We start from the raw sequence: 13479 nt of genomic DNA, 5'->3' as shown, positions 1-13479 counted from the left end.
CGCAGGGGCGGCGGGGCCGGGGGCGGCAGGTGAGCGGCGGGGCGGCCTGGCGGGGGCGCGGCTGGGGGGCCGTGCGTGTGTGTGTGTGTGTGTGTGTGTGTGTGTGTGTGTGTGTGTGAGAGGGAGCTCGTTTGTGAGACTGACTCTGTGTGTGTGTGTGAGTGTGCTGGGGAGCTGCCCCCCCAGCCCCAGCCCCGGACGCGGCGCAGGAGGCCCCGCACCGCACCCGGAGCCGCCCCCTGCGCGCCCCGTCGGGGCGGGCGGGCAGCGGGGCGGCGGTGGCGGGGAGATGGCGGGGCGGCGGGAGCTGCCGCGGCTGCTGCTGCGCTGCCTCCTGCTGGGGCTGCTGGGCGGCGGCGGCGGGGGCCAGCCCGGCGGCGGCGAGTACTGCCACGGCTGGGTGGACGGGCAGGGGGGCTACCACGAGGGCTTCCAGTGCCCCGAGGGCTTCGACACGGCGGCAGCCACCATCTGCTGCGGCTCCTGCGCGCTGCGCTACTGCTGCGCCGCCGCCGAGGCTCGCCTGGAGCAGGGCGGCTGCACCAACGACCGGGAGCCCTCGGACCCGGGAGTCACCGCCCGTGAGTGCCCGGCCGCGGGTCCCGAGGCGGGCGGGAGACGGGCCCCGCGGAGCATCCCCCGGGCCGGCCGCGGGCTCCGTGCCCCGTCCCGGCGGGTGGGCAGGAGGCGGGCGCGGCTCCAGGTGCGCTCGGTGCGGCTGTGGCTGCGGAGCGGCTCCGCGCCGGGGCAGAGCGGGAGCCCGGGGTGCGCGGCGGCTGCAGCTCCGCCGTCCGAGGGCACGGCAGCGCCATCCCGCCTGGCTGGAAGGCACGCTTGTATTTTAAGTTCGCATCGGCAAATTCTGCTGCGTCTGTTTAACTTTATTGCTCGCGGGGGTGTGAGCGGGCCGCGGCGCTCACCGTGCGAGTGGCCGTCAGTTTCCCAAACAAAAGAAAGCCGGCGGCGCATACGGAGACTGGTTTCCCAAGGCACACGTTCTGCGCTTATCTTCCACCTTAGGAAAGGAAGCGATTTAAGAGCATCTGCAGCATTTGAGCTTCGCTTGCAGATTCAAGCTGTTACACTGGACGGTCCCGGCGGTTTGGGGGATAAGGGAGGGGGAGAGGAGTGACATTCTTGTGCTGTACCTAACTAGAACCAGCGAAAGGGACACCTTGTAGACAGCTTTTACCTTTGGTAACTATTAAAACTGTCAACAGAAGGAAATTTTGACTGCAATCTACAGGTTTTAAACTCTGATTTTTTTAATGATAATGGTTGAGAGGTCTGCCTTCTGAGCAGATTGTTGTGTTACTGGGACTGAAATTACGTGGGGCTTAATAAACACTGTGGAGTTTATTTCTACACAGCAGACTTTTTACTTAAGTGGGCTAATTTGCACAGCTTTTCTTCTTCTTTCTTCTCCCAGAACCAATCTACGTTCCATTCCTCATTGTTGGATCAATATTTATTGCCTTCATTATCGTGGGCTCACTGATAGCGGTTTATTGTTGCACGTGTTTAAGACCTAAACAACCATCGCAGCCGATACGATTTTCTCTGCGGAGCTACCAGACTGAGACTCTTCCCATGATCCTGGCCTCCACCAGCTTCAGGACGCCATCCAGGCAGTCCAGTACGGCGACAAGTTCCAGCTCAACCAGCAGCTCGGTTCGCAGGTTCTCCTTTCCCCGGGCAGAGCCAGGCTGCCTTGTGGCATCCTCACCTCCACCGTACACATCTGGCTGCTTCCAGGCAGCCCATACTGTCCACCTGGCCCAGCCATCGGGATTTCTGGTGTCGCCGCCGTACTTTGGGTATCCTCTCCAGCCAGAGCCTGCCCTGGCTGGGAAGAGCTGCTCTGATTTTACTCAGAGCTGAAAGGAATTGTGAAGATGTAATGCAGCCTTCGAAAGCACAGGGACTGCTGCTGTTGGGTGTCACACTGATGTGTGCTGTGGCTGAGGAAGTCAGAACTGTTCCCGTGGGTGAGTTGCCCTTGAAAAGTGCAGGGTCTCACTTGAGGTTGTATTTCCCAAACTTGGATAACACTTACAAAAGAACTGTAAACCACTCCAAACAGTTGCTCTAAAAACGGACTGCTCTGCCTAATTTGTGCAGAATGTGTTCAGAGACAAGTAAAACAACAATGCTGGGACAAGGGTACTCCATGTTACAAATGACATTTTACCCTAATGCAGTTAACTTAGTTAACAAACAGTGGCTGCATTCCACTGAAAATAATCAGAATAAGTCTATAAAGCAGCAATAAGCCTGAGAAATAAGAGAGGAGTAATACTTACTAAAGAGGATCCTTGAAAACATCTGACTGCTTACCACTTCCAGGAGCGATGAAAATAAGAGGAATAATTTTATTAGATATCAGAATGCAGTGGTTTTTAAAAAAATACACATAATCTACCTGAACTTACATGGCATATTTGTATTAGTAAACTTTAACTGTGGTAGATAAATCCAGTACTAATTAGGCTAGTTGAAGATCAGACAGTCCCAAGTAGCCAAATTAGCTGTGACAAAAGCAGAATGTATTCAGTAATATCACCAATAACTTCTCCACATAAAATTCTAAAAATGGCTTTCTGCTAAAGCATTCTTCAGAAGGAAGTATTTATTGTCAGCTTTTTGCTCAGCAAGTGTAAATTGGAGAAACTAATAATGAAGTTCTGTTTGTAAAATCGGCCATGTATAAAATGTAAAGACAAGCTTGTAATTTAAAATGTATTTACAGCATTGACATCACTAATTATTTAGTAGTCACATGCAAAAAAAAAAAAATTACCAATAAACTGTGTGGTTTAAATGTTGTGTCGTCGGTATGACTCAGTACAGGTAGTGTTTGTTGAATTTGTTGGTGTAACTATTTTGTATTTTTTTCCTTTTAAAATAGTTTATTCTGCTTTTTAAAATGATTTTCAACTGCACCTGTTGTGCAGATTTAAAATAATATAAAATTCTGACTATATAGAGAACTAATAGATTCATTTATGTCTTTTACATGCAGCTGTGGTGAAAAAGTGGTGAAAACTACACTGATTAGTTGGGTATTTTAGATTAAACATCCTGCGCTAGGAATAAATCCTGTTTGCCCTTCTACATTCCTTCACCTAAGTAAACCAACAAACCAAATGGAAGAAAAAAAAAGCATCTAAACCAAATACGTGCAGTAAGCAAATGGAAAATATACAAGAAAAAAATGGAGCCATTAAAAGCCTTCTCTGTATACTTATTTTTGTGAAAAAACGAAGTCATTCTGTGGGTCAGAATCTACAATATCAGAGGCTGAGGTTTTCTATTTTATCAGCCTCCAACTCCCTGTGTATAGGATCTGTTGAAGTACGTTACAGCTGACCTATTTAACAAGTAGTTTAGAAAAGCTTCACTGGTTCTCTCTCAAAAGTTGAATCATCTTTTTCTTAGCAAACATCTAGCAATCAATAGTTACGACAAAAAAAATTTGAAATAACCCTTCTAATATGTTTTGTATTGCACTATTAGCATTACAATCCAACAGACGTTACTGATGGAAATGCAGTTTCTAAGCAGAAAGCCCAGTTCTATGCAATGATGTTTTAAGTAATAGGCTCTAGCTTGAATGATGTAGTTGTTAATTAAAACCTAAATCATGATACACATTTGTGTATATGTTTTGCGAGACACTAAAAATTAGATTTTGAGTATTCAGGAAATTAATTGAAAGGTAAGTGTTCTGGCCTGTGATTTTATTTTATTTATATAAAAACAATCTTCAAGGAAGGGGGCAGGTAAATTTTTGCTTGCCTTTGATGAGGTTTCATTGGACTCCTCACTGCATATTTTGAATGGCTACAAAATAGGGGACTGTTCGACAAATTACTTTTTGGAAAAATCATTGAATATTGCACGAGGTGTTGGCTGTCTTGTTCAGAAGCGTACTGTGAGATGTGCTGATCACTCCTGTATACAGCAGAAACAGCAAAGCAAACTGTATTTTTTTACAATTTATAGTTAAGTCTCTAATTAGAAGAAATCTTTATCTAGTAAACCAAGGCAACACAGACCCATTCTGGAAGCAGAAACTTGATCAGTTTTTAATAAGAAGGGGTAGTTTATGTACCTTTAAAGAGTGATTAGTGATCAGAGCTGCTGACACAGGTGGTGAGTGGCTGAAATTCAGTTTTCCTCAAAGAAAGGCTGCACACAGCAAAGTTGTGAGTTAGGCTCAGTCCCTTTACCATCACCATTTGGTGCTGTACGGGCCAGGCGGCTTCACTGTGATGGTTTTAGAGGGCTCTGCAGTCAGTTATTAATGTTTTAACATAGGAATATACTTCTGCTACACTTGCATACAGCCTTAGATTTTAAAGATTATTCAGCCTAAGGAGAGCTGTGAAGTTTGCCATGTAGCGTGGAACTCAGTTTCTTCCCCTGATGCTGCATAAAAGGTTTGTCCTCATAAAATAGTTGAAGAACTTGACACACAGGAATAATTTCATTGAATCAAACCTACATAAGTCTGTAAGTTTATAGAGTGCTAAGTACTTCACAGGTCAGTAGCCAGAGTGCAACAAATCCTGCAGATGTGGTCCTTAGGGTGGGAAAGTTCAGGTGTAGTTAAAATAGCTATACTGGATAAAACAGTTGAGGTGGGGATTATGCACCATCTGCACATAGCTAGATAAAGAAGAATCTGTAAATTAAAAAAAAAAAACCCTATTATTTTTCATGTAGTTACAGTAGCAGTGACCTATATAGCTGAAGGGAGAGGAAAGGAGGTGGCCAGAACACAACCCATGGATGGAAATGCTTTTGCTTTTGCCAGTAGTTTCCGACCTAGATGGATTTGGTGTGCAGGCGAGAATGCTGAATTTCCTTTCTAATGAAAAGAGCTTTTTGGCACTAGATACTCCTATGATTTATAGGAATAGGAAATTTTCCTAAAACTTGCAGACAGGACAGAAATGACATTGTGATAGCACTTTAATGACCAATGAAATGATTTGAAGGGCTGGATGTATGCTTGAACGGAAAGCAATTGCTTGCTATCAGAAGTAACATTTACAGGCAGTGCTTGCTTTACTGCCATGTTAACAAAGTAGATTTAACCATTTCTTTTGTATTTGTGGAGTTAGTTCATACTCCTTTTACTGGACCTACACCAATCTAAAATAAAAATGAAAGAATATTCATACTCATTAAATTATTATTCACACACTATGCAATACATGTTTTGATTGCCCTTAACTGGCAATGACTTAGATGAAACCCAAGCTTTCTGTGAATAATGAGCAACAGTGACATGCCATTTGTTTTGGTTTTCCACAATTTGCGGTTCTTAAGTCTGCGTCTCCAAAATGCATCAAGACTTTCCAGTGCTAGGAAAAATGTTACATGCACTTGCAAGAATGTCTGAAGGATTCTATTTGAAACTAGGTGAGCCGTACAGTATGTGGCTATGTAAACTCATGGATTATTTGTAATACTAATCCCACCGGATTAAAAAAAGAAAGTGGCCATTTCAAAAGTATTTAGTCATTACTGCTTAGTTACAACATGACATAAAGACATTAAGGAATGTGAAGGAGATGAAGTTGGTTTTCAGTGCTATTTTGCCGCCTGTTGCAATCTGCTCTCTGGGTTTGAACTACTCTAAAGGATGTGTCTGCTTTTGGGGAGCCACTGCTCTCCAATATCACATAAAGTTTTTGACTCACGCTAACAGTGAGGCTGTAATTCCATGGTATCCTGTTTTCATTAGCAAAGGCAGACAAGGAAGTGCCTTTCTATTATTTTTATTCTTTCTGTCTATGATTTGTGCAAATTCAGGTTAGTGAATCAGGTTAGTGAAAGGATTTTAACTTAAATAATGTTTGCTGTAAGAAAGCAGGGAAAGGATTTGAAAGGGAAGTCTGGATCATTATAAACTGGATTATAACCTGAATAATTTCAATGGCCTCACTGACTGCCAGTTTAATATAGATGGTAACATATCATGAGGTGGAACATCCTTAAACCAGCTCTGCTACTACAGACTGGGTCTTGTGAAACTAGCACTATCTAAGATGCATCTGTTATCAAACCTGCTTGGACTGAATGCAAAATAATTGTCTCGTGTATATATAAAGAATCAGTCACCTATCTACAACCAACTCATTTAAGGTTTGGATATATTGATTTTTTTCAGGGGGGGGCACTGTTAGTGGAAAAAACTATTATCATCAAAGCCAAAGGATACAGTATTCACCACTGTCATCTGAAAGGGAGGTGATGTTTCCTTATTCCTACCCTTATTATTCTTGTACTGCATACTTCTCTTTCAAAATATGGTATCACCACCACAGCGTATTAGGGCTCAGCTGGAAGTCACTGAATTGCAGACTCCTGTGCTCTTTGTTTTGTTTTTTTTTTAAACCTTTTCTAGACTTCACATGAGAATGAAAAAAGACATTTCAAAGTAGGTGTTAAAAAAAACCAACCCAACAAACCTTGAAACAATTCTGTACTTTTTCACTTTACCTTAGAAAACATAAGAACTCTATGGTATTTGTGAAATACTGTTTCTGGTATGTCCCATTTTAAAGAGTTCAAGTCCAAGAATGATGAGATATGTTTTGCTCTGAAAGTAATTCCTAGCATTTCCAACCAATCAAGTCCACAAAACTTATTAATTTAATGGCAAAGTTTATTCATTTTTTAACAATTAGAAGACAAAACATTTAAAATTTGCAGTTCAAAACATGCACATTCACCAAATGCCAAATGACATTTAACACTGCATAGAACTGAATGTGTTACTAAAAGAACTATTTAAAAAACACAGTGCATTTAACATCCAGTTAAAACTAAACCTGAGAAACTACCATAAACATCAAGTCAAAAAATCTTCATTCATGCAGCTTCATAATTTCCACAACAGTTTCAGCAGTAATGGCTTAGTGGAGCTGTAAAACTTCACTTTATCTTGAATGCAAATTTTGCTGTTTCAGACTGACCGCTTTCTGCAGCAGTTCATACATATCAAACACTGAAAATCATAATGAAAAATTATGTTGAAGTAGAAAACCAATATTAATGCATTTACGGCTTCTATGCTACATTAAAGAAACACCATAAAGTATGATTTAAAAAAAAACAACTTGTTCTGGTCACAGCTTTGCAATTACAAATCACATTCTACATGGAAATACTTTTATTTCATTATCAACCCTCAAAAGTGCCCAACTTTGCACATCATTGCTCAGATGAGTTGTCCTTATACTCACAAGGAGTCCAGTTGAAGCCTATATGAGTAGAGGTTTGCATAAGCAGGAACCAGGTTTGGAATGCTAAAATATTCCTTTGTTTAATAAAGATCTGTTGGTTAACAGCGAGGAAACTGGGGGAGTGAGGGCAGACGGGGGGAAGGAGCAACTCATTTGTTGAGTTTTGTTACCAGTGAAAACATCCAGTACCAAGGAAGCTGAACTGACAAACTCATTTGCTTACATAGCACTAGCTTCTCGATATATTATGAGCAGACTTTTAACGAAGGCATTAAAAAACAGGGATCAACAACCACCATGCATCGCCTCAGAACACTTAGAAATAGTGCCTCATGCAGACAGAATGATAAATTCATCAGAACTACAAGTGCTTTTACACAATACACGAGAAAAAAAGGGAAAAAAAACTTCTTTCCTTAAATTTAACACATATTCCAAATTACTCATCATTCAAAATGGGTTCAAATGTCACGATATAAGTCTTAAGACACTTAATGCTCATCTTTGTAACAAGGTGAATTTTATGGATGCATGTGGACATACAGGAATCTTCAGCTATCTCTTAGTGTTTCAAAATATTTTATTTATCATTTTATACAAATAGAATGATGACTAAGTATAAATCTGTTGAAACTGCTTTGCAAAAATATGTGTAAAATTAGGAAATGGCAAGAAAAAATTCCAGATACAAATTGTCAATAGGTTTGTTAAAATTTGTTTCCAGTTACTCTTTTGAATAATTTATATATATATATATGTATGTATATATTTAAAAATAATCAAGCAAAAGTATTTATATAAGATACCCGATTTTTTAGTGGCACTGGTTCAACTTTTAGATGCAAGTTTTTAATACTAACTTGCAGTGCATATGAAACAGAAGAAAAAGTCCACGTGAACTCTATTACCCTTTTGAATTTTCAAACAGTAAGAACAGAGGCATTGTTATGAGCATTTCTGCCTAAACTTTTTTTCTTTAAACAAACATCAGCACAATCCCCTTATTTTAACAAAGACATGATGTACTAACAGGATGGTAATAGATTATATTACTTTGTACTTAAGATGAAAATAAAGTGCATATTGTATACTTGGCCTGATTTTAAAATTGGCACACATAACTAAGATAACCTTATATTATAAAATGGAATTGTATGAGCAATCAAACCCACAGTTTTTGCCACATTTGTCTTTTTTTGCTATTTTTAAGAAGTGGTATCTTTCAACCACTAATTATCAGAAAAAGTACTGAGACAGGAGAGAAACTCATCAAAAGTAATAAAAAAATGCACTTAGCGAAATACAACTTCAAATTCTGAAAAGACGTTAGGATGAAATGCTGTGATAAGATTATCTTACAAACCTTCAAATTAGTCTAAGTTTAGGATCTTGGAGCTGTTTCAGTCACTTTCTTCCTTTTAAAGACAGTTAAATTGGGGATATAGTGTGTGTTGTTTTCTTCAAACTGTATTAAAATGGTGAGACAGAATTTTATTTCATAGGAAGAATAAGAGATCATGTAAATATCTCACTGTATAGATTTTGCAATGCATTCTAATACTTATCTGCAAAATTAGGAATTAAACAATTTAGAACAGAAAAAAATTGCTCATAAAGAGAAAACATATAGATTAATTTTATATGAGTTAAGTACATTGACAGATTATAAAGGAGCAACAGTGTTGTGGCTAATTTCAGAAATGTTTTGAAGTTGGTCATTGTCCCTTGGATGACAGAAAACAAGAATCCCCATTTTAGGAAAGGGGCATACCCCCAAATTTTTTGTTGCTTTAGGTCAAGTGATTTGGCCCTCCCATATTGATCCATCTATTTATCTATGCCTGAAATGGCTTTTCTGAAGGCAGTTCTTGTCTGCATGACTGACTGGCAGTACTGTTTCTAGTGGGATACATTCCCTTTGTCCTTGTGCCTTCTGTCTAAAGATCACTCCGGGAAAGTGAGAGGAAGCCACTGTGCAACATGCATATGAAATGCAGACTGCCTTGCCATTGATTTGCCTTCCTAAATATGTACTTTCATATACTGCCTTTTGTTGGGCTTTTTACTGGATTTTTAAGTTTCTCTTAGAATGGAGCATGAGAAAGTTGGATAGTGAGATTAATTATATGTTAAGTGTTTAGCAAGGAGCTAAAAGTCACCTTTCATAATTACATGACAAATGAAGGAGAGCAGAGAAAAGATGGGACAGGAGGACTTGTTATGATCTGGAGAGCAAAGAGGAAATACCTAATTTAACAGATCACTGGGGATATTGTTGTTCTGCTTTTCCATCTGGTTGATTTCCATTGAAAGAAAAAAATATCATTCCTATGCAATGCACAAAACATTAATTAACAATAAAACCAACAGCTACTATAGAAAGTTCTATTTTAAATGTTATTATGGTGGCTTTAAAACCCAGGATTAAATATGGACTAAAAAGTTGCAAGAATTAACTGAACTTTCAAGTTCAAGTAGCTTTTCTTAGTTTGAAACTTGATGGTTGTTGGGTGGTAAGTTGAGAAATACCAACTGTAACTACTTAAAAAGTGTATCACAATGTTCTCATTTAATACTTCCCTCTTTTTTTCTCATCCCAGGTGTGTATCTTTTTCTGCAGTCACTGCCTCTCCATTTTAACTAAGGTGAGAGTATATAAGTATTCTGCACGAGCAGTAAGTTGCAAAGGAACTGCCGTAATGTATTTCACACCTTTATAGGAAGTGACTTTAGTGCAAATAAACCAGTACATACCACAGACTAGCGAAGGGCATGCTTTGCTCTGTATTTCAATGTATGCATTTCAAATAATCTCAGTATAAAAACGTTGAAAATTTGATTAATTTTAAAAAATAAGTTAAAACAAAGTTTCTTTTGAACCTACAGTAAAAGCAGATACAACTAAGCATCACAAAAATAATTAAGTTTGCTAAAGGGAAGTAAGGCAGAGCAATTCTTAAAAACAGAATAAAGTATGTGTACTCCATTATACAAGTTGGCAGCCATATTCAACATATGCAATACTAAAAGAAAATAAGGGGAAAGCTTGTATAAGGCCAAAGGTGCAAAGACTTGCAGTTTTGAAAGCAAATGCCAAAAAGGCCACTCAAATTAGACTCACTGTACTTACTCCTCAAGTGTGGAGACTTAAGCATGCAGTTCTGAGATCAGGACTGGAGATAGTTTCCTTTCAAATTGTTTCTAACAACAGAAAACATTTATGGAACTTCTTTGGCAAATGTTTTTAGGTTAGTTTGACACAAACATCTATGAGCATCTTGACTCAAAATCTTTAAGAAGGTGAATTAACACCATTAAGATACTGTTTTTTTCAGCACTTGTTGAAATCAAAGGCTTGTTATCAATTGTATTTAAATGTATTAACACTTAAAAAACCTTCACATATGCTAATTGATCTGTCAATGTAAAGTATGTTTAGCAATCTGACCACTGCCCTTCCTGTATATGACCAGTATTGACTCAATTTCATTGTCAAATAAGCAAGCTGGCAAGATACAAGGTAAATTCCAATCTGTTTACAAAGGCTAAGCAAATACTTGTTAAAAATTTAGAGATGGTGTGTTACAGTATAGTTGCACAGTGCTTATGTCTACTGAATACACAAATCCAAACTTTATGGAACAAGACCACCATAGATCTTTCAATGTCTGATAACTGCACCATGGTCGCAGCTCCCAGCAAAGATCTAGTAGCCTGTCTCACAAAAGTAACAACTAAGGCCTAAATCTCGAGCTGTGTTCCTTCACCATTCCTCAGGCCTTTGCTTTGTGGTATCGTAAGCTCTTATTACTTCAGACTGGGAAACTATTCCATTTTCATCTTGAGAGAAGGCGTAGCCATCTGCAGATAGAAAGCAAAATAGAAACAGAGTTTTGATCAGTTTTATTTTTTTAAAGCTTTAATAAAAACAACAAAGGTGAATAGAGGGGAATAAACCTCTTTTCAACAATTAGTAAAATCCTGTGCCTTTTCTTACAGAATTTTTCAGTTCTAAAATTGCAGAAAGAACTCTGCACAGCATTGTAAGTATGAAGTGAAACTTAACCACAGGCAAAGAACATGGTCTAATGCGTTTAGGATACTGCATCTTTACGATAAATAAATGCAATGAAAGGCAGAATTTTACTGCTGTTTTACTAATGGATATTAATTTTTGTCAGTGAACACTTACGAAGCAAGTTTTGCTGCAAAGAGTCAGAGCGATACAAGTTCACATGGTTCTTCTTGAAAACATTCTTCAGTAGTTGGGCTCTTTCAGTTAAGCTAGAGAGAAAGTAGACGCATGAAAAATATTTACTTAATATTTACTTTATTAGTGTAAAAATATTTACACTATCCCTTTATCTTTGAGTCTGCTCAATGGGAATTAATTATTAAATGAGAAGTGTCCACCCTCCTTTTTCATTTTAAATTGTGCCTGATGAATTATTAAGATGATGATTAAAAGCTTGTGTGAGGACAGATTATTAAGTCCAGGTCCCTGGTAATGATTTTACTTGTCACAGTACGGGCAAAATATCCATTTGAAACACTGCTGTGCGCTGACAACACAGATAAATGAATAATATTGTGAAGTTTTGAGTGTGACTCCTTTTGAAACACACAGTGTAAAGGGAAGGCACTGTCTTCCTTGATGTAGCACAGCTTGAATAGTGCCAGGCTGAATTATTCTTTTTTTTTCTTACATAAAGTGCTCCCAGCCTCTACTGACACAGTACCCCAAAGGGATGGGAAACGAGGTGGAGGGAAAACCACATTCATGGTCCTCAACTGTGTGTACAGAAACATATTACTTCCAAGAGAAGAGTTCTAGAAAGGAGTATTCCCCGGGAAACTCTAGAAGGAATTTTTCTGGAGATCATACCCAAATAACAGACTGCTATTGCTGCTAAGATTGGCCACTTCAGCCCTTCTCCTTTTTTCCCAGCACTACTGAGTTTGCTGCCTTGTATGCTTACTGTGCTTTAGTGTGACCCAAGGTACTCCCCGTTTCAGCCCAAGTGGAAAACAGGAGCATTAAATATTTTTTAAATTGAGACTTAAGTGTCAGCCAAATGCTGCAAACTGTAGTGAAAAGTATTGAGATTCCTTTCTGTCTGTTTTCTTACACTGAATCTCTTTCTAATAGGAACACACATTACTAAATAAATACCAGGTAGATGAGCCATAGCTCAGAGTAACTGAAAAATCTGTCAGTTTTAGTAACATATTAAATATGTGCAAGGGACTATATTAAAAAAACCCCAAACTCTTCAGTGTCTTCCTCTTGATTTGATACTCACTGAGAACTACAGCCTGTGTTTCAGAGAAATACCAACCTATCATTTAAACATTTCAGATGCTGAAAAATCCAGCCCCCTCTCCATGTAAACTGGTCTAAGAATTTGTTCAATTAAAAAAAATATGTATCTAATGTTTAATGAGTGTATAGTGATTTGATATTGTTACAGTTTCGCTAAATTAATGTTTTCTCTTGTGCAATAATGTAGTAAGTAAAACAGATTTCACACACCTTATGTTACCAAGTTTGATTATGCAAACTACTTTTTAATATTACTGTCAATTAGCTCAACAGACTTACTTTCCCAGGCTATCAACCAGACTAAATAGTGCAAGAATGGAACTAGACTGCTTTCCTTACTAGATTACCATTCAAACCATTAAACTGGAAATGTTCATTCTTTCTTCAGTGACTATATACTTCTTATATATAAAGCTGAACCACTGTTTAAACTGGAGAGACTCATGGTTCATCTCACCTTTCTGTTCCCCTTTAGCCTAGTGGTTAAAGCATATGGTGAAAGCTTGGCTTTTCTAAGTTGGAAAAGGAAAATAAACCTACTATTTCTACATCCTTAGAGGAATGCTACCTGCAAAATCTACAGGTTAAGGTGATAGGCAGGGGAAACTGCTTCTGTGGCCACGTTTTGAATGAAAAGATGGAATGAGACTTCCTTGTAAGAAAAAAAAATTAGGTACCAGTTCCAGGAAAGTAGTTGGCATCTGCTGACTGAATCAAGAATGGAAAGACTGAAGTACTGGGACATATCTTACTCTCAGTACTTTCCTAAGCTGACTCTCTGGTGATTTTTTTTCATCCTGATTGCTCCTCTAGGCTATTTCGGAGCCTTCTTTTTTAGTTCAGAACTGTAAACTGGTTAACTGACAACATTAATAAAAAATTAGTGACTGAAACCTA

The 13479-nt window shown here is 39.0% G+C and overlaps 2 protein-coding genes across 7 annotated transcripts in view; one reads left to right on the top strand and one right to left on the bottom strand.

Annotated features, from left to right (window-relative positions):
* Positions 1-289: 289 nt before the first annotated feature.
* Positions 290-2821, top strand: SHISA3 (shisa family member 3). Its single transcript, XM_085059897.1, has 2 exons — positions 290-581; positions 1430-2821. Exons 1-2 carry the CDS (start codon positions 290-292, stop codon positions 1879-1881), a joined length of 744 nt encoding a protein of 247 aa, XP_084916023.1. The 3' UTR covers positions 1882-2821.
* A 3837-nt stretch (positions 2822-6658) lies between these two features.
* Positions 6659-13479, bottom strand: part of ATP8A1 (ATPase phospholipid transporting 8A1) — a 103510-nt gene continuing 96689 nt past the window's right edge. For all 6 annotated transcript variants that reach the window (XM_085059059.1, XM_085059061.1, XM_085059058.1 and 3 more), the window contains 2 exons: positions 11452-11543; positions 6659-11120 (listed from right to left, as the gene is read on the bottom strand). In XM_085059059.1, the coding sequence (XP_084915185.1) occupies positions 11023-11120; positions 11452-11543 (190 nt within the window). In that variant the 3' untranslated portion in view covers positions 6659-11022. The remainder of the gene's footprint in view (positions 11121-11451; positions 11544-13479) is intronic.

Source organism: Lichenostomus cassidix, chromosome 4 (assembly GCF_008360975.1).
Source record: "Lichenostomus cassidix isolate B80296 chromosome 4, HeHo_3.0, whole genome shotgun sequence".
NCBI classification, from domain to species: Eukaryota; Metazoa; Chordata; class Aves; order Passeriformes; family Meliphagidae; genus Lichenostomus; species Lichenostomus cassidix.
Note: the sequence above shows the minus strand (reverse complement) of the source record. Positions and strands in the feature narration are given on the sequence as shown.

Bases quoted from the DNA above. Each gene is read 5' to 3' on its own strand.
- SHISA3 (XM_085059897.1), top strand. From the start codon at position 290: ATGGCGGGGCGGCGGGAGCTGCCGCGGCTGCTGCTGCGCTGCCTCCTG. The intron at 582-1,429 runs GTGAGTGCCCGG...TTCTTCTCCCAG, and splicing joins GGACCCGGGAGTCACCGCCC to AACCAATCTACGTTCCATTC.